The 20458-nt window shown below is 41.4% G+C and overlaps 1 protein-coding gene across 30 annotated transcripts in view; it reads right to left on the reverse strand.

Moving 5' to 3' along the window:
* LOC121329924 (MAP kinase-activating death domain protein-like) overlaps positions 1-20458 on the reverse strand; it is a 53083-nt gene that overhangs the window by 15022 nt on the left and 17603 nt on the right. For 6 of the 30 annotated variants that reach the window (XM_041275972.1, XM_041275983.1, XM_041275976.1 and 3 more), the window contains exons 6-26: positions 20198-20311; positions 19508-19588; positions 17432-17488; positions 16081-16259; positions 15477-15712; positions 14811-14973; positions 14574-14677; positions 13870-14072; positions 13334-13611; positions 12697-12836; positions 11942-12043; positions 11063-11101; positions 9165-9267; positions 8479-8665; positions 7961-8111; positions 6241-6456; positions 4815-4868; positions 2649-2749; positions 2468-2551; positions 1668-1826; positions 834-957 (exon numbers count right to left, since the gene is read on the reverse strand). In XM_041275972.1, coding sequence (XP_041131906.1) covers positions 834-957; positions 1668-1826; positions 2468-2551; positions 2649-2749; positions 4815-4868; positions 6241-6456; positions 7961-8111; positions 8479-8665; positions 9165-9267; positions 11063-11101; positions 11942-12043; positions 12697-12836; positions 13334-13611; positions 13870-14072; positions 14574-14677; positions 14811-14973; positions 15477-15712; positions 16081-16259; positions 17432-17488; positions 19508-19588; positions 20198-20311 — 2875 coding nt within the window. The remainder of the gene's footprint in view (positions 1-833; positions 958-1667; positions 1827-2467; positions 2552-2648; positions 2750-4814; positions 4869-6240; positions 6457-7960; positions 8112-8478; positions 8666-9164; positions 9268-11062; positions 11102-11941; positions 12044-12696; positions 12837-13333; positions 13612-13869; positions 14073-14573; positions 14678-14810; positions 14974-15476; positions 15713-16080; positions 16260-17431; positions 17489-19507; positions 19589-20197; positions 20312-20458) is intronic. The other 24 variants (XM_041275988.1, XM_041276003.1, XM_041275998.1 and 21 more) reach the window with 15 other exon arrangements.

Raw genomic sequence — 20458 nt, forward strand, 5'->3', positions numbered from 1 at the left:
AGAATAGACAGTATTGCAAAATACACTGCAGAAATACATACCTTATGCAGTATATAAATATAACTGAGACGTAACATGTAACAAGAGGTGGAAAGGAGCATATCAAGTTTGTTAAAAAAAACCAAAACCTAAAATGTTAGTTGCTCAGTTGCTTTGTTATTACTAGCAAGCTTACTAAGTTAGCAGACTAATATATTGCCTACCTTTAACAAAATAACTGGATATTGCAGAGACAAAGCATAACAAAACATAAAAGGAAAACATCATTTTATTACCTGCTGACACTGTATATTAAACACACCCCAGAGTCTTTTCATTGTTATGACGAAGTGTTGTTTGGTTATGAAAAAAAGCTATAGTTTTTGCATAAATACAAAGTCATTTACCATCAAATAGAAAAATAAATATTTGTGAGTGGATAGGCTGAACATGACAAAATAACTTCACATGACCAGAAGAAACTTATGATCCTAGTGTGGCTGGTGCCTGTGCCAAGTATGCTATGCAGGGATGGCAATAGGACTCCCATAATTTAGCAATTTGATCCATTCCTGGTTTTACTACCAATTTAACAAGACACTCCTGAGTTTGTTATCTATACACTGTGGCTAATCAGGCTCACTTTAAAACCTGGAATGAGGAAAACTGCTATGCAGTCTGAGTCTTATTTCCATCCCTACAAATATATAACTCTAAACACTCTAAATGCACTTTTGTCTATGTACAGTTTAACCCTCTAGTTCTGATAGAGCATTTTGAAGTTATGGATCACTTATACTGCAGTCTGGATGTACTGTACATAAGCGGTAGAGCTCCAGAGTACATGGTCTTACCCAGCAGCCCCTCACACAGGTACACCCTCATGCTGGTGTCCTCCTGGGGCACCGAGGCGGACACCCTCCCAGGAAGACTCCCCCTGCTGCCCTTCAACCCCGGCCTCAGCATGTGGGTTTTACCCTGCAGAGACGGAGGGGAAATACAAGGGTCACAACAACATCGCAGGGCTCCTTCCAAACACAATCACCGGGTCTGATATCTTTCTAGGTCTGGAACAGTAATTGATTATCACGATATTGCCGATTAATTAGTTAATCTTGATTAATTATTGTAGTGAAAAATGATTACCGGTAAATAGTGTTTCAGAATCTGAAAACAGAAAAGACGAGTGCTCTGTGCTTTTGTAAAATTAAACTGGGCACTGGTAAATCACTTCAATTCAGGTAGTGCATGGCTTGAGAAATATGCTATAAAATCAACAATTGAAAGATAGATTATCATCTTTCAAACTTGCACCCTTCCTAATCCTCAACTCTCAGGAACATGAACTCAAATCACCTGAGCTTTCTGACAGAGTGCCAACCAGTTCCATATTTCAGTTAACAATTACATCACTGCCATCAAACCCATAAAAAAAAGAACAGCTAGCAGTTTTTTAACTTGTCAAGCATAATGGCCCCCCATTGGTTGCCAGGCCATTATCATTGGACAGCCCTGACATTTTCTGATTCAGTGCCATCAGGGGAAAATCATGTTCCCGTCGAAGATGCCATTACTTTGATGTGAATTCATCAATGACAATTTAGAGACTGACACAGTCAGAGATCTTTTAAAATTAATATAATAAATAAATACAAATAAAGTAGGAAAGCACTCAGCTGGCTACTCACGAATATGGAGCTTGTGGCAGAGTTGGTCTCTATCTCGCTATCGGACAGCGTTCCTCTGGACACAGTTAAGTGGGCCGTGGTTTTCCATGAGGGTCCGTCCCCTGCGTTGCTGCTCATGTCGCTGTCGGCCCCCATGGTCTCCCCCGAGCTGTTGCTCACCTTGAACAAGGAGAGTAGAAAGCAGCGTCACAAAGAAGGCTTCTACAGCAATGCAGACGAGCTGGGCAACATTGGGAAAGTGTTGCCTGAAACTGAAACCTATGAAAGAATGTCTCCGATATGCACTGTAATAGAACTTAGCACTGGAAGGAAAGTATTATATATAAAGTATTATATATATATATATATAATATTACATTTTCACAGATGCAAAAAAAGAAGCACTTGAGTCAACGTTTCAAGTTGTTTACAGCTAGCTTGGGAAATAAGAGCACGTTCTTTCTAGTTTGCTTTCAGGGAAATACATTCTGCTTTGGTGCAAAACCCAGGTCTATCGTTATATTTTCATCTATTTAATATGAATTGCACGTGTCTTGTACTGACAGAGGTTGAGATTTATTGTTTTGACACTTGACAGGAGGATTTAATTAATTGAGTTCGTGTTTGCTTGAATGCTTCCCTTCTGCAGAGGGTCCTATTAATTTTAAAGGCTGCCAGATGACAAATTGTTTTTAGAAAATCCTGAGACCTGTGTTAGAAACTTTGAAATGAAAATGTGCGGGAAGATAACACAATCAGGAACGACTTATTCTTGAAATGTTAATGAACTGAAAAGCAGTTCCATCTTGGCCGTGCCCTACCACCGTGCTGGCCTCCGAATCCTGACTGGTGCTCCGTGTCAGTGTTGGCGGCTCGGAGCTGGCAATAAACTCGGTGTCACTCTTCTGTGTGGGTAGAGAGAAAGAGAGAGAGGAGCGATCAGTGGTGGTGCGACTTATATTTCTCATTAGCAGTAATCTCAGTGGCAGCACAGGGACACACCTGAGACCCTGAAGTGACGCTCAGCCCACTATCCGCGCTGATCTGAGACTTCTTCTCATCAGTATCCCCCAGGTCAAACAGCTGCTTCACTCCTTCAGTTCCTGCAGGAAGAACAGCGTTACCAAGGGAACCAGGGATGAGAATATGCAGTGTTCCTGGAACGAGTCACATGACCAGCAGCCACTTAAGCATGTACCAAGGAAAATGATAACCATCATTATTATTGTTGTTATTTTGTACTTGTTTTTATTAATAAGTGTCCCTGCAATTTATTAGACTTGAGAAATGTATTGGACTTTTGAGGATATACCCAAGCCTTAAGGATCAATTCACGGCTTTTTAAAGAAAATAACCAAATGCAGGTTTACAAAGCTAACAGACTTCCAAAAACAAGGTCACGTAAACCTGTGCTGGAGATTGGGTTCTATATATTGATCAGAAAAACCTGTCAACCTGTTTGTACTGGTAGCTGCTTCTGTTCCTGGTCATCATGTACTTTTCCATTTCTTCAAGAAAACCACGCTTTCCAAGTTTAGTACAGCTTGTGCAGATCAGTGGGGCCAGTGGGAGTTGATATGTATTTGTCTTCTCACACACTGCGATCTACCATCTGCCAGCCCAAGCTGTAAAGAACCCAAACTCACAGCTAGCAACCAGCAGCTACTTCTAAGCCTGATGCAAGCTGTGTTCAAGGGAGTGCTCCTCCGACAGGAATCTCCATGGGCTGGATCCCCAGGACAACCGTCTACCAAAACCTCAGAGTGCATTTTTAAACAATACAGTAAGCTCTCTTTTAGCAGCCTGGCTGGTCAGATGCGTGATTTCATATCCCACACAATCCATCCATAAGCAACTTTAGAATTTGACCATGCAACACATGAAATAAGCACAACTATAGAGGGTTTGCATACTGCACTGGACTTGCAATTATCCAGGTGACCTTTAAAGAAACAAAATAGGCCTGACTCAAATTACAGCAGGATCTCTTCTTCATTTCGTTGGTTCATGTCCCTTCACATTTACCAATGGAGAGCACTTAATGAGGTCTAGAACTGGAACCTGTGCATAGTGCAGTAAATGAGAATGCTGTAGTAAACACAGTGGTGATTCACACAGACAGGCGCAAAGTATATTAGTGGTACAGTTACTGATAAATCACTTTAGGAGTCAGGCAAGGGATGCTTGTATTTCATATTTATTAATACTGGCTTTACTGTATTTGGTCATTTTAGATAACAATTCCCCAATCTATTCGGTGATTCTTCCTCAGACAGTCCAAGCTATTGTTTCAACCTTGCACTGAGAGGATGAGAGTTAATGCTTTATTTATGCTGGAAGGCGGTTTAGAATGAAATTCAAACATTGAAATCCCAGTTAAAACTAAACCTGTATCGTTAATTGCTCAAGAACTAGGGTTGGTAAACAACAGATGTAGTCGATGAAGCATTTAGAAGAATCACCATGCTCTAGCCTTACACACAGGTCGTCTTATAGAATTCCAGTTATGCAAAAAAACAGCCCAAAATGTAAATGAAAAAAAGATTAAGAGGTTTTGTACGAAACAAAACATATTCAAAAGAATTGTATCACTATATTAAATTTGGGATGGCGGTCATCCTAATCAAGCGACATGTCTTCTATGTCTGATACAAATCGCCCCCTACATCAATATTTTACTTGATACACGGATTTAGGTATATACATTTTGTGAAGGGATTTGTCCAGTCTGGCTTTTATCGATTGTGTCCAGCATCAGGAATGCTGATCTGCGAATCAAGCCCTCAGATTGCCATCCCTCCCCAGCAGGGGGTGCTACTGCTGTGCTAGCGACTGGGTGAGCAACACAGAATGAGAGATAAGACAGAGAGACAGAGATGCGATGGGCTGTCTGTGCAGACTGTTTGGCAGGGAGGGTCTGCTGAAGAGAGCAGGGGAAGATTACAAATTCTGCATTCGCTAACCCAGGGGGGCAACCATATCTTACAAACGTTTGGCCATAGCTAAGCAGACTGGATTATGAATTGCTGTGCCTCTCACTGCTTTATATAAATGCTTGCTCAACTCACACAGTGGCCAGCACCTAGGCAAGAGAGGGTAGGGGTGGGGTGGGGACTGGAGGGAGGCTCAAAGTTGGCAGTATGAGAAACCTCGACCTTGTTTTCTTACTCTGTTTTTCCATAGCTTTTTGCTTTCTGATATCCTGGTGCTTGTTCCACAATTCTACCCAAGATGCATTGCAAGCGAGGAGAGAAAGACAGAGACTGTCAGAGAGCTGGTTGGACAGGCAGAAATGGAGGACAGAGAAGAAAAAAAATAAGACATGAAAAATACAACCAGACAACGAGAATGAAAGACAAATAAACACAACTAAAAGGCTGCACTTTATAAAAAGGTTCCTTATAAAGCAGTAACAAATGCTTTGTTGACAATTATTTCAAAGTTGCACTACAAAAGGCAGAATGTTTATTAATGGGACTTGATTTGAACAATTAGGCGCATTAAAAAACAATGAAGAGATTATAATGTACAGAATTAGGAAATAGAACGTACTGCATGTTATATGTATACAAATTCAGCTTGACCTAGTGTCTTCTCATATTAACCATATGTTACCATATTGTGTGTGTGTGTGTGTGTGAGTATATATATATATATATATATATATATATATATATTACACACACACACCATAATTTACCGGAAAATGTTCTGCTGTGGATGCTTAAGTTGTGTACAAAGCATTTAGTAACAACTTGCGAAGGAACAAACTTAAAGTACAACCTTACCTTCAAATAAACGTATGGAGGACAAAATGTCCAGCCTGTCAGCCGTTAGAATGAATCTCAGCTAAAGCAGTGGAATCATGACATGAAGAGTGTCAAGCGACTTGGAGGTGCTTCACCAGGGCAGAGGGCAACCCCAGCCCGGTGTATACACAGCTCAGACCATGAGCTGGCAGTGCCTGGTTTAGAACTTCAGTACTGCAAGCATGCTTGAGCCAAGGATCAATCTTGTACCTCTGCTAGTATCAAGAGAAATGTCCTGGAGAAAATTAATCCGAGCCAACAGGCAGTGCATGGGCTGACTGTACAGCTTTTAAATAACAACGCTTCGATTGCATTAAATTAAAGGCCAGTTAACAAAGGTATCCGGGATTGCCTTCTGCTCTGGATGAGGGATGCCAGCATTCTACACCACACCTGCCAGAAAACTGCAGTAGCTATTAAGAGTATCCGGTATTTTGCAAGCTATGCTATTCCCCCTGTATTTTCTTTTTTTTTTTTTGCCTGCATATTAGTGTTTGAGGTTTTGTTTTGTGTGCAAATGTCCTTTATTTTAATCGGTTACTGCAGATTTCTCGTAAAAAAAAAAAGTCATAAAAGAACAAATTTGTTTCAAACATGCGTCTGCTCTTATTTAAACAAATATACAATCTATAAATCCTCCTATAAACTATGTAAATAAAATAAACAACTATGTGGGTCGCCATAGAGACACGTGAAAAACAATCTGTGCAGCATGCCCCTCCTTCCCTCCCGAGTGCCTGCTGAACACGAGTATTCCCTACGAGCACATGCAGGTCGGTACACACCAATAGATGCTACAAAGTTTTCCTCGTTGAGACTCCTCACGTCAAACTCTTTGGCCCCTTTCCCTCCAGAGGAAGAGACAGGAGGCTGGAGCTTGAGCTTGGGTACCAGCAAGGTGCTGTGGGGCTTAGCTGTCTCCCCTTTGGGCGTTAAACTGTCCTTACTGCCCGGGCTCATTCCTCCTCCATCTGTAGGGCTCCGCTTGCGTTTGTCAATTTCTTGAGAGGAAGAACAGGGGAGGAGTGAAGGGAGAGAGAGAGAGAGAGAGAGAGTGTAAGGTAAAGAGCAGAGATGAGAAGGTTGTTAAATTAGGTATTCAAATGAAGCAGAAGATCACCACGTGAAATGACACCAAGGAAGGAAGTTGAGAGGTTGAAAATGTATTACTTTAAGTCTAAATTGAAAACATCCTTTTTTGAATGTGTTCTTATATCATTGGTTTGTAGCTGGAGTGTATTGCACAAAGAAGCTCTCTTTCTGTTTTTTATTTTGTACAATGCTCTGGGATGCCATGGCACAAAGGGCGCTATATAAAAATACACTTACATTGTATTGTATTGTTTAGTTAACACATCTACGGCTAGATCTTGGACTACCTAATGTTATATTAGGAAAGGGCACCACAGGTTAGTGCTAATCAGGATCTGTGAAACCAGCTAATAAAAATCTGTATGGTTTGGGTTGAATTACTTTGAGTGCTTCAAGGGTACATGGTAGTGCCATGTAGGTGGTTTCTCCAGAGGTGCATTTACTGCCTATCAGTAGGTTTGCAAAAGCCAGTCTTTGTTCCAACACTATCTGAGTCTTAAAATTATTAATAACTAAATACAGCTGTAGAACAAGAAGTAGAACAGTTCATGAGTGTTAGAGGTTCAATACCTTCTGCACATGAACAGAAGTGAAAATAAAAGTCTGAAAAACTAAACAGCAAAATGACCAATCTCGTTATTGTTTAAATGAGGTATGGCAGTGTTATATAATAATAATAATAATAATAATAATAATAATAATAATAATACCATCACACAATTATATTTTCACAGGCATGAGTCACTGCTACATAATTAAAAGCTGCTCTATCGCAGGAAATGGAAAAGGCAGCAGAACACACACTTCAGAATGGTAATTCTTTGATTTCCGATTTGTATAATGTATTTCTATTCTACAAGTGCTATCAACCTGGCTTATGTCTGCAACAAAAGACAAGGACCACCACATATGCATACACTTCAACACTGTAGCCACATGGTCACACACACACAGATCTTATTTTCAGACATAAACCCTCTCCATAAAAACAAACAAAAGCACAGTGCTAGCCTGCTTGTGAGATCAGTGTCACACATGAACTCTAAAGCTGTGCCAATATATGTACAGAAATAGCGAATGAGTGCATACTGTTTCCACACTGTACAAGCTCACATTGCATTGTACTACTCATATGATCTCAATGGCTATATCATATATAGTACCTTTCTAAAACCACAACGATTAGAACACACAAACAACTTATAATTTATGAGCAGGAGAAAGTGAGTCTGCCTGTCAATGCTCGCCTGGTTCCTACATTGTCAAGCCGGGTCTTAAATGATCCCAGTTGTTCAGAATCAACACGATGGATCTGTAACCCATTCCAAACCCTCGCCAGTCTCAGTGTAAGCAAGTACCCCCTACCCTCTTGTCCTGGTTTCTGTCTCTGAGCTGCCTGTCCTGGGTTCCTACCTTTGGTGTAGTAGTGGGTGCGGGCGATCTCTAGCAGGCTGAAGACGCTGGCCATGCCCCCGAGCCCTGCATTGGTGTACGAGTGCTCCAGGCTGGAAACCGCACACTTCAGCAGGTCCAGCATCCCCTTGTACACTTTCCGATTGATCTCCTGCAGCCACACAGACTACGGATCAATGCCTTTCTTATTCATAACCCTCTAGCACATGCACAGGCACATTTTCTGAACGAGTGAAGATGCAACATAGTCAAAACCAGTTCAATTACTGTAAAGAGTAGTTTCTTATGATAAAACATATCTTTTCCCCTGCAATATAGCATTTATGCATGGATTTGGTTTGGCTTTTCATTCTGCACCTGTTCTTGTGGAATTTTACTGTGTGCAACTCAATGTCTGAAATGAGACAATTAAGATCACTCTTGCAATCTGAATTGCTGGTTAAGCGTGGCAGTTCACCTAGGTATAACAGATGTGTAACTTCAGAGGCCCTGCAGACGCACAGAGTCTGGCCACTCACCACATCGTGAATGACCTCCTGCCGTGCGTCCTCCTCTGATTGGATAGCCCGGTTCAGCTTGCTCAGCACGAAGACGCGCAGCTGCTCGTTCTCCAGCAGGCGGCGCACTTTCTTCATGCTGAGCCAGCCCACACCCTGCCCGTCCAGAACGTTCTGGACCACCTCCTTCAGAAATTGCTGGTTCTCACTGTCGGGCAAACAGAACACAACTGACAGACCTGTATGTGCTCCATTATCATGCCCAGCAAGGATGCACATACCTGAAATTCAGCACCTGTTGTTCGGATTATACCTTATAACAGCACAGCAAAGTGTAATAATAAAACATAATGAAAGAATGGTAAAGCATAGGGAAGCATTGTGCAGAATAGCGAGGTATAGGAAAGCATATTAATAAGAACATCATGCAAAAACACAGTGGTAAACCTTTATAAGGGATATTATTAATATTAGTGGTCTCTATTCATGAAATGCCTTTAAGCAAAAGGCTAATCACATTGAAGACATTCCCTAAATATAATGCATCATATATAATAAGACTTATGGGACATCAAGTGTTTTACATACAGTCATAATATACTCTTCTGGGCCAGATATATCTGAAATGTCCAAGGTGGTTCATAAACAGCAGCCCATAGTAATGACAAGACAAGATTAGAATCTGGATGATGAAAGCGTTGTCTTACCTGGTATTGTTTGCTCTGCCCAGTGGAGAGGGAGACTCCTTCTTGATGGTTGGACTGTGTTTTATGACTGACGATTTCTGGTCCACCAGCGCTCTTCTGTTCCCTGCAAGAGCCACACAACCTGGGTCAGCTATTTTTGCAAGACATTCTGTACGGTAAACATTGAAAGGTTTTAAAACTAGTAAAATGTTAACCATAAAATGACATTACACAAAAAAGAGAGAAAACTGCATTCTAGCATTCACACATTGGCAGAAAACAGGAGCGGGTTAGAAATTTGTGAGTAAAAAAAATGTCGCTGCTGAAAAATAAATAAATAAAAATCATGCAGCACTTGCAAAAGAGACAACAAAAAAAATACTGACACCATTGTCACGCGAGCGCAAAGGGTTAATAGGAGATCCACCTGGCAGGCATCATGTGACATTTGCTGGCCAATGAGAGTGCAGCCCGATGAGGCAGGCACAGATGATACTGGGAGTTTTTTTTTTGTTTGTTTGTTTGTTTTTACCGATTGTAACATGCAGCCCATGCAAGAAAAGACCCACTTTCACTGCTCACTGTGCCAGCTTCAGTTGTTATCTCCATTATATTATTTAACCCAAGTACTGGGGCACAAAATCCACAATTAGTAAAATCTCACTCAAGCCATTACAAAATTAAATATTGAAAAGCAAAAAATTATAAAAACAGCAAGCCAGAAAGAAAAACAAAAAACACAACACAATCGTACACAGAGCAAAACACATTTCCAGTCAGGTGGATTAGTTATGTATTTCAAATTTGCCAGGAGTAAGAACCCAGTTGCTGAATTGAATTTCACATACAGTACTGCAGCTGGTGGTTTTGCCCTCAGAATATCAATCTTTTCTATAATCTCTTCTATAAGGCTGTTTCTTCTTCTAATTTTGTAAAACATGACCTTTGTTCTAAGTTAACAGTTACAAAGAGTTGCTGGATTTATGTAGATTTAACTGTATACCGTCTTGTTCAAAGAATGTTATTCAATTAAATCAAAATGTTACTTTCTTATTACTGGCAAGGGCAATCCTCATTAGATTCACCTTGCACACACTGAGATACACATTTAAAAGAAGGAACATTACAGGCATGAAGAGGCTGATCAGAGCAGCTGAAGCCTGCTGGATTTTAGGATTGCATCAAGCACTTATTTTTAGGGGTAATCCTGGGATAACCACAAATGGAAGGTTGATGCAATCCAGTAGAGTTGCCAGCGCTGTAAACTGCTCCAAAAAATCCATGTGGCAAGGTACAGGCCATTCAAATCGTCCCCTTAGCTTCCTTAAGTATTGCATAAAACCAAATCAAAAGGCCAGTTATGTATAGATTATTTTTTTGCAGCCATCTAAGTTTTTATGCCTTTAAGCAAAAATAAATAGAGCCAGACTGGAAAGCTGTTTACGTGATAAAAGTTAAGAAATGGCAACAAACAAAACAACAAAACCTGGCTTAACGACAAGTTAAAGCAAGACAGAAAATAAGGCAAAATAAATCAAAGCATGGCAAAAGCTGAACAAACTGAAAAATGTTTTTTGAAGAGTTTTCGTCAAATGTGTGCATGTTAGTTATTGTGTTTTTGGCTGTCGATTTAAAACGCTAGTCTAGAGTACAGTCTGGTTGGGCAAAAGCACTATAAAATGATGGGAGAATGTTAAACTGCTCTATAGAGGAAAGATAGTACATTCTAAGAGGCACAGCACACGAGCACTAAGAACACTACTAAAAGCATAGGACATACCAGGACTCTCATCCTCAGCTGAATGAAAGAAATGTCACGTCAAATCTGAATATCTAAAAAGCCGTTATTTAATTTGAACTTTACCTTTAAACAAGGTCGAGGCACAGCAAATAAAAAATACAAAGCCTTTAATACCAACCTTCATCCATATCCTTTTCTACTTCAACAGTAAAGTAATCTTTATTGGGGAAAACATGTAGAGGAAAACAAGACAAGAAAAAAGGAAAAGAAAAACACAAAAATAAAATAAAAAAAACATGTACTGAAATCAAAACAGAACAACAAACTTAAAAACGCGGTTTGCGCAGAGAGGCATTTGCTGTGAGCCTAACACAACGTGGCTTGTACACGGAGCTGCAACAAACCTCAAGACACAGGCAGCAGGGTAAAGTCATTATTTTGCAATTACGAGGCGCCAGAAACAAGGCTAACTTATTATACAATATTATTCTATACAACAAGGTCCAATATAAAAGATTTATTTATCTGAGTTGTTTATGCATTTGTCTCAGTCAGTATTAAAATAGTGTGCAATTATCTGATCATAATTGGGCTGAATACAAAGGAACTGCAATAAAACCCTTTGATAATATGAACCTTACTAGCCTCTGTACTATAACCCACGACAGAATTACAGACAAGGTTGGATGTTTTCAGACAGTTAGGGACTTCTAACACTGTTAATATACACTAAAAGATATAAAGGTAAATGGCAATGTCTTTTTTTTCTTCAAAAGATGTTACAAGGAGAGGAGAAAGCAGTACCTAACTTCAATCCAACACATTTCTCACAGTACATGAATACAGTTTACTCTGTTCAAACCACATTAAACAAAGACCTTGGAAGTCTCATGACGAAATGTAAAAAAAAAAAAAAAAAAAAAAAAAAAAAAAAAAAAAAAAAAGTTCCAGAATGATTTTGGGGTTGGGGGGAGTTGAGGAGATGCACCCTGGTGACAGGCAGGAACAGCATTGTGAAGAAGCAGTTGCAATCAGGGAACCAGGGAGCAGACAGTACCTTTGAGGCTGGGGAAAGGGGTGGTTTTATCCCTCGCTGCCTTTGTGGGCAACGCCAAGTTGGAGAGGCTGAAGCTGGTTCCGTGGTTCTTGTACAAGTTACCTTTGGAAGAAACAAAGACAGCCAGGAGGGTCGTTTAAGGACTGTGAGTTTTCCAATTAAAAATTGAACTGAAATTACGTAATTATTAAAAGTACTTTGGAAGAAAAACAAAGACATATAAATTAAATATATATATATTACCTATACATAACTATATAAGTATCCCTATATATACATATATTTAATATCTTATTTATAAAATATATATATATTAACAAGTTACGGTAATTCTTTTATGTATTGAAGGTATTATATATTCAGCATTAAAATGTTTTACAATTTTTCCCCAATTGGTTTATATAGGGAAAAAGTGGCATCCTCACATTAGGTCACCATGCATTAAAGGGTTAACAGCTAAATGGATAATTAGGTTACCACTGTTTTAACACAGACACAACGAGCCATATTTTCACAGTGTTTACTCCAGTCTTTCACTCCTATTTGTTGAATGGAAAAACATGCCTGTTAATACGACAGAGCTAGAACCAAACCGCAAGGTCAATATAACTCAAGCTGTTTGCTTCTCATTTGGTAATATGAATGTTTGTCTGCTCAAACAAACAGAGGAGTTAATTAAGGAATGGAGCAATGGCTTTGTAAATAAGGCTGAGGGCCCTGCAATGCGCTGTGGTGTGTGGGCTGGGAAGACTCACTTGCGAAGGACATGATTCCTCCAAAGCCCTCGTTGCTGGTGTTGGAGATGGTGGAGTTGGGAGAGCTGGCTCGGGAGTCGGACTCAGCATCAGAGTCGTTCGGCAGCTTCAGGCTGTTGGGACGCAGGGGCTTCTGGGATCTGGGGGTGGCGAGGATAATGGAGGAGAACGTCAGAGCTGGATAAACTGTTCTGAGACTTGAATTACAGTTTTACCGTATGCTCAACTTTCCAAAAAGAAAGATATAAAAAAAGAGTGAAATAAATAAACAAACAAATAATCAATCACGGTAGCAACCTCCCCCACCATGGCTACGAATAACTAGACACGTGATCAAACGAATGTTGAAAATAAAAGTATATTTAAAAAGGACTGGCTGAATTCATTCACAATTTGAAATAAGAAATCAATTTCACACAGGTTTAATAGCAGTTTCTGAGTATGAGCTTCGTTCTTGTGATGCGTGTCTGCTGTGTCCATTTTCAAAGAGATGTGATTTTTGCTTTTGTCTGAATCACACAGCTCCTAGCCTAAACTGTGAGCGACAATATCTTTTACACAGCAGTACAATCCACATATTTACTCCCAGCCCTCGTTTCCCTGCCACTCAAAGGAAGTGCCCCCTGCTCCCACGCACTTGTTCCCGTTGATGTTCTGGTTGAACCTGGGTGTGTAGCTCTCCTCCTGCTCCCCGGCTGTGTCCTCATCCTCGTCCGTGGGGAAGCCGTACTGCGGTTCGAAGTAGGGGTTGTCGTACTCGCGTTTCTTCACCAGCCCGTCAGCAGGGGGCGCCCCCTCGCCCTCCCGCCGCTCCAGGCTCAGCCTGGGGAACTGCTGCTGCATCCCGATGACTGGGAGGTGGTTTTGAAACCCAGGCCCGGACTTGTCTTCCACATCCATACAGTCAGAAGACTCCTTGCAGACAGAAAGCAGCACAGATCAACAAAAATAAGTGCATCAATCAAAATAATTGCATTAAGTAAAACTATGAAAAAAAGTCTGACCAGTTTATTGATAAATGCCATATTGTTTTGATATTACTCTATAATATATTTTTCAGAAGGTATTTTTTTCATGTATTTGCTGCTAGCCTAGGATGTGCCTGTAAAAAAGGAGTACTAGTGTACAGAAGCAGTTACTAGGTGAGACACTGAGTGAGGGGGCAGGACTCACGTGGTTCACCCCCTGGATCACTGTGCTTGTGCTGGGGCTGGAGCTGGCTGTGGTGCTGGAGCTGGAGCGGGGTTGGATGTTGTTCTCCGGGGAGTTCTCAATGTCCGGAGTCTGCTCCTCAGGGTCAACCTGATACTCCTGGAAATCCTGAAACTCCACCTCACTGGCGTCTCCCAGGGCGGCGTGGGTCAGGGAGTTCACATCTGCAACAAACAGGATCCCCTTTCAAACTCAGCAACTGAGAGCTTCAAGCCCTGAGCCTTGTCTCGTTTCCAAACTTTTCAGAAAACATTTACTAGTACAAACATACACCCGAATTAGCGAAAAAATAACCATATGGGAGGCAATTAACCAAATAACATGGATGCGTTTATTTCCATTTTTTTCATTTCAATGGGGTTATTGCATTGCAAACAGTGCCACCAGTGTCTATATTTTGTAACTGACTTTTGTGAGAGTTTCATTTGGCGCCAATTAAAAAACACAATGCGGGTCACTTTTCTAAATATCTTGGATTAATAGACAGCTGCTTAAAAACAGTATTTCTGGCTTGAAAACTTTTTGTTGTTTGCAACTGAATTTCACTAGTGGTTCAGAAAACCCAGGCCACTGTCAGGTGGGCTCAGATCCTGCCTGGAGACAAACTAAGCTGGTATCTGTCCCCCCCATAAGCTTAAATGCTATAAAAAGCTGCCTGTACTTACTGGGGGTGTCCCCTTTGATGTCACACTTCATTAATTCACTGACAAAGTCCCCAAGCGAAGAGTAAGAAGAGCTGGAATCATCATAGTCGACACTGTCACTCCCACTGAAAAGAAACCAAACAATACGAGCAAGAGTCAGTCTGCATGAACTAAACACTGCCTGTCCACTCTGAGAGGGTTCAGATCCATCCACACACATTGTGAAACCTCTGAGCTGCCTGTTCACTCCAAGCTCACCTGTCATCAGTGGGGTCCGAGTCGTTGTCAGCCTCCCTCTCCAGCGGTGCGTTCATGGCCTCTGCCAGCTGGGAGTTCCCATCGTACACGCGGTAGTATATGGGATGGAGCTGGTGTGCGTACCACTTTGGCTTGTCCCCAATAAGGGATGGGTCGTACACATCTGCAACAGAACAGGTGAACAGCCTGAGGATCAATACTGCAGCTTATTTTTATTTATTGATTTTATACAAAAGTGTTCTGTCAAGTATAGATGAATATCCACAGATACTTGTCAGTTGTCATCGTGCATGCTAGCCTTACCCTGCTTGCAAGAATGTGGATAGATAATACGTTCTGAGTGCAAAGGTGTGCTTTCCTAATACTCTGTGGCTGCTTTAGGTATGGCTAACATCATGTAATGTTTGTAGCAACTTATGGAACTGAAATGGCAGAAATATAACACATTTTAATGTTCTCAACAGCATAATACTGTAATTACTAACCTCAAAAAAATAATTTAAAAAGCTGTTAGCTATATTGCTGTCCTAGTGTACACAGTCATACTGTAACACTAATTGCACAGTATATAAATACAGCGCTGGTTATGGATCCAGTCACTGGCACAGGGTTGGGCAAACACACTCGTTTAGCAGCCAGGCAGGGCTGTATTTAGGGTTGTCTTACTGTTATGGATCCTCTGGAATGCACAGTTGGTGGGGTTGAGGGACCACTCCCCGAAGTACTCCACTGCCTGGGTGTGGGACAGCTTCTCTGCGAAGACTGACTGCTTGGGTCTGGAGGCCAGGAAGGAGTTGGCCTGGAAAGCCACTACTGGCCGGGGGAAGAGGCGGAGGGTGCGAGTGTGCATCTGGAACCCCTGGAGCACGTTGGGGGAGTTGAAGAACCTCACCATGGCAATCCTGAAGACACAGAGAGAGATTGAGAGGTTAGACTTGTTTCTACAGCCAGCCAGGCTGGCTATCAGGCTTGGGATTTGCAAACCAAGTAAAACAAATACTGACATTCTCTAAACATACTGGGTTTTACAGGTTAGCCGATATACTGTAATATACTGCAACAGACCTAGATCATTGTTTTTTGGAAGCAGGAGAATGTATGGTGCACTCGTGGATCAAGGGAGTCAGTTTATAAAGGCTACATGCAAAATCTCACCAACTGGTCTGTCAGAAGTCCATACATAGTAATAAATATCTGGGGAAAACCTATTTTGCTCCAAAATCAAAATTAATACAGAAATAAACAAGCAAACATGAGGTCACGCCCTTGCCTTGTGGCCACGTCAACAGAGTCCACGTCGTTTCCGTAGATCAGGGGGTTGAAGTCGTTGGAAGGGGTGGAGGTCCCATCGTCCCGGACTCGGGCGGTGAGGAGCGGCAGGTCCTGCCCCTCGTGGAACTTCTCCAGGTTCAGGATGGGCTGAGTGTTGAGACTCATGCTGGCCAAGGCCTTGGAGAATAGAAGAGATGGGGATGGGGGGGGGGGGCACACATTACAGCATGAGGATATCGCCATTGGGATACTGCACACTCGTGTTCATTTTACGTACATGAAGGCTGGATCACGATTCAAATCGTGAGACCAGCACTGAGGGCTGTTTCTAGTCTCGTCAGTAATGCAATAGATGGTCTGCCTGATGAAATACTATCAACTCTAGCCAGTCGCAAGAATGAAGTATGAACTAGCCTTTACACTGTTCCTGTTCCACTAACATTCAACATCACTGTTTCAATCAGGGCGAATAAGGAATTGCTGTCAGTCTAAAGACAGAAACTCACTCCTGCGATCCCCACACAGAGTTTTTATATTGGGTGCTATACACCACCTTTCAGGAGGTCCACAGAAGGTAATCACTGAATAAACACTGAGGTTTTAAAACAGATCCTGATTGAAAAAGTAAGAGGTCAGTTGATGTTCCCTCAGTACAGCTGAAACCACTGCTTTAGCTTTATAACAGAATATCCTCCATTCAGACAGCCCCACCTCCCTAAGTACTAAGGCTAAGTACTGCAGAATGATTTATTTAAACTACTACTGATTGATAAGAAAAGAGGTGTGACCCATGAGGGAGCTCGTTAAAAAGGGAGGCGAGACGAAGTGTAAAATGGAAAGCACAGTGCACACAATTGCATGTGAATATATAAGCAAGCAGCACCCCGCCAATGACAAACAAGATGTCACAATGAGTGCCGCTTCCAGATTTCTATTCCTTTCTAACACTGTAACCCCCTGTAAGAATGCAACTGAAGTCTTCAATATTTACTTTCCGTCGCCCGCCACCCTCCCAATTTCCAGACAGGTATTTAAAACATAAACTGACCCAGTATATGTTAATTCACTCCAAAGTTGTTAGAGTTACCTCTTTGATAATGACTGCTTTACATGGAAACCCAACCGAGACCATCGCCAAGGTTTAGTTTAACCTACAAAAAGATCTGACGGCTTTCAAAGAGCTTTGTGCTCTGGCTAAATCATAAAACAGGTGTATGCAATTCAAGTCTGGAGAAACCCCCCTGTACCCTGGCTAATGCTCACTGACAGACACAGAAGAAACAGGCAGATAGCTTACTGCTAAAGGTACAACAAAGCAAGCAATTGAGATTTCAAGAAGAAATAAGAACCTTGTTCTCAGAAGTGAAGAGCTGCCTTTGCATGAGAGCGGTCATGCTAACCAGACACTGAAGGAGAGAGACAGAGATGGAAGACCACATGACGGCATCAGCAGCGGGCCAACCAGAGTAGACAGGAAGGACACATGATCACAGACACAGATGGTGGGGTGGGGAAGAGGTCTCTAATTGACAGACAAGGTGAGAGAAACACAAAACAAAGAACACACAGGAGACACAGCTGCACAGACACAAATGGATTGCATAAAAAGTAAGACATTTCCCCAGCTTCTTTAAGATCCTAAACAGCTATGCATGGAATGTCCAGCAGGTGGCGGTGGTGTATATACACTTATGGTTTAGTCACATGTTGAGAGTGGAGGATTAGGAAGAACCATAGGTTTTAATCCAAGCTTGAGACTTTATTAACAACAAGCAGTATAGCGCTTGTGGGGGGAAGAGACATCTACTCTCTCTATCACACTGGACCTCTATATAGACACACACAGTTCTGGAGATAGCAATTCTTCCTCAGACCAAGTGAGAAATGGCTCGACCGAAGGAAAAATTGCTGCTTTCTTACATCTAAACTGCAGCAGTACCCAATCCTTCTTTCTTCGCAATGCAATCAATCCCAGCTAGTGCTGCTTCTCCAAAGCACATCAAATTGAACATTTCCTTCTGGAGCTGCTAGATAGGAGTCACCAGCCAATTAGATCACAGCCAGACAGTCCAGATTAATGGACCATGAGCACTGCTAGAGTTTACAGTATTGAAACCAAGATGATAAAGAAGTAGGATGGTTGAGCAACTGAGATGCTGCTTCACAGGGGGACGTTTACAAAGAAAACTTAACTAGGTGAAGCACAAGGAAAATCCTGAATACTACTGTGTATGAGAGGTACATCACATGTCTCTAGTTAGGGGAGCTTTAAATGGAGAAGCGCGTGGGTTGTAGTGGAGAAGTTACTGAATACAGAGAAAGGAAGAGCCCAAATCACTGCCAGTAACAGAGTTACCCTTTGAATCTGGGAAAAACAAAGAGGGAAAAAAAAGAAGAAAGTAAAAGCAGAGGACTTGGAAGTAAGAGAAGCATGTTAATCAAAATTCTGATAAACAGTAATGAAGGACACACTGCACAGGGCTCGGTTCACAGAGCCTGCTTAGCAACAAGGGTAGGAGACACTTCTTTACACAGAGGTTATGAAATCGGTTACCAAGCCATGTTTCTGATGCAGAATCACAAGATACTTTAAGACCACACCCGAGAATGGGAACTGATTGGCTGAATGGCCTCTTTGTTCTTATCCGTGTTAATTATGGTCTGTGAAACTAGTCAACAGTAGCGAACTGTGCTTTACCTGAATTACTACTGATGCAGAGAAACCAAGAATTGTGTTTATTTATTTTTTTGCAGCAATGTTTTAATAAAGAAAAAGTAATTTTTTATTCAAAATGAAATATGGAATGTTTCACTTTCTTTAATTGTATGATGACGGCATAAAAATATGTTTCTGAAAAGTGTGCTACCAAACTTGTCTCTGTGGGTGTTTGACAAGTCAAAGTTTGAAAATTATACAAAAAAGTTGTCAGAGCAGACGCCTGATACTTCAATTCTGTTTATTGAGAACACTTAAGGGTGTGCCTGATTGTTAAAACAGTGATTAAACACAGGGAATGGATATACAAGGACTAGCTAATAAAAACAAGAGAATGCATGTAAAATACTAAAACCTCTACAAATGTATGTGATCACAAGACAGGTCATCATGTGATCCTTTTCAGCAAAGTACTGTAAGTTTGAGCACTCTCTCAGTGACTGATGTATCAACTAAGACTCCTCAGCATTGGTGAAGTTTGTAGTAAACCTCCAGTGGAAAGCACCAGCAGTAAGTGATTCATGGTACTGCACTAGACTGCAGCCACTCCAAAAATGCTCCAGGATCTATGCATTGCAGGCTTTGGCAGCAGGTCACTAAGTTTCTAGCCAGTCAGTCAGAGTGGTCACTATACACACATGGCTCTTCTTTGTGTGTTAGGTGTGACTGTTCTTCTGTTGCTATTACTGTTTTTAATTTCTCTTTGTACCTGTTTCAAGTGTTTCTTCAGTTCAGAGGCTTCTGGCTCCGGGAACACTGGCAGGAATTCCGCGTTATTGGGAACGGTCACCTGGAGACATGGAATAAACACGACTCTTTAAACCAATGTCTTGGCATATATATCGTGCTTGCATATTCACTTCTTATTGCCTGAATTTAGTTTAACATTATAGCAACTCCCACGCAGTCTCCCAACCAGGACCAGCTTACATCACGCACAGTTGCATTTAAAAACAAGCCATCGACTTGTGCCACAATCACCAACATATACCAACATTCTGATATGGTCAGCTAGCCACACTTCGTACTGTATAGTATGCTGAATTACATCATTTTCTGATTTAAACCTTTCAGTCCTGCCTTACCTTAGCACCACAGGCTGCTCTTAAAGTACTGAGAACATGCAAAATAAAGTCCCATTGATCAAAATATATGTTAAAAAAAAAAAGTTTTTTCTCCTGTTCTCATGTATACTCAATAAAGGAGCTCCTTTTTGAATGATATAACTTAATTTCGCCTGCTTCAGCCAAAAATAACTGAAAAGGTTAAAACCACTGTGTTTTCTTAAACTGATTAAACTGCTGAGCACACTACTTCCTTGTGTATGGATCTGCCAGCCAAGCAGTCTGTCCCTGGAGCACAGTCTAACCAGCAGCGCAGTAATTATCAGCGGACTAACCTTATTAGTGTCAAGGTCCACCAGCCACACATCATCTGGCATCCTGAAATCGGATTTGTACAGGAAGAAACTGGAGGGGACTCCGATGATATAGGGAGTGGGAGCTAAGAGAAGCTGGAAGTAAAGGAAGGGTGCTGATCAGAGAAAGAGAGAAACACCTGGAAAGAGGTTCTTTTCAATTGCTTTAACCCTCCTATTTTGTTTCAGGATTATGTACACATGCTTTATGATTCTGGGCAATATCATAGAGGTAGAGCTAGA

Source organism: Polyodon spathula, chromosome 17, assembly GCF_017654505.1.
Source record: "Polyodon spathula isolate WHYD16114869_AA chromosome 17, ASM1765450v1, whole genome shotgun sequence".
NCBI classification, from domain to species: domain Eukaryota; kingdom Metazoa; phylum Chordata; class Actinopteri; order Acipenseriformes; family Polyodontidae; genus Polyodon; species Polyodon spathula.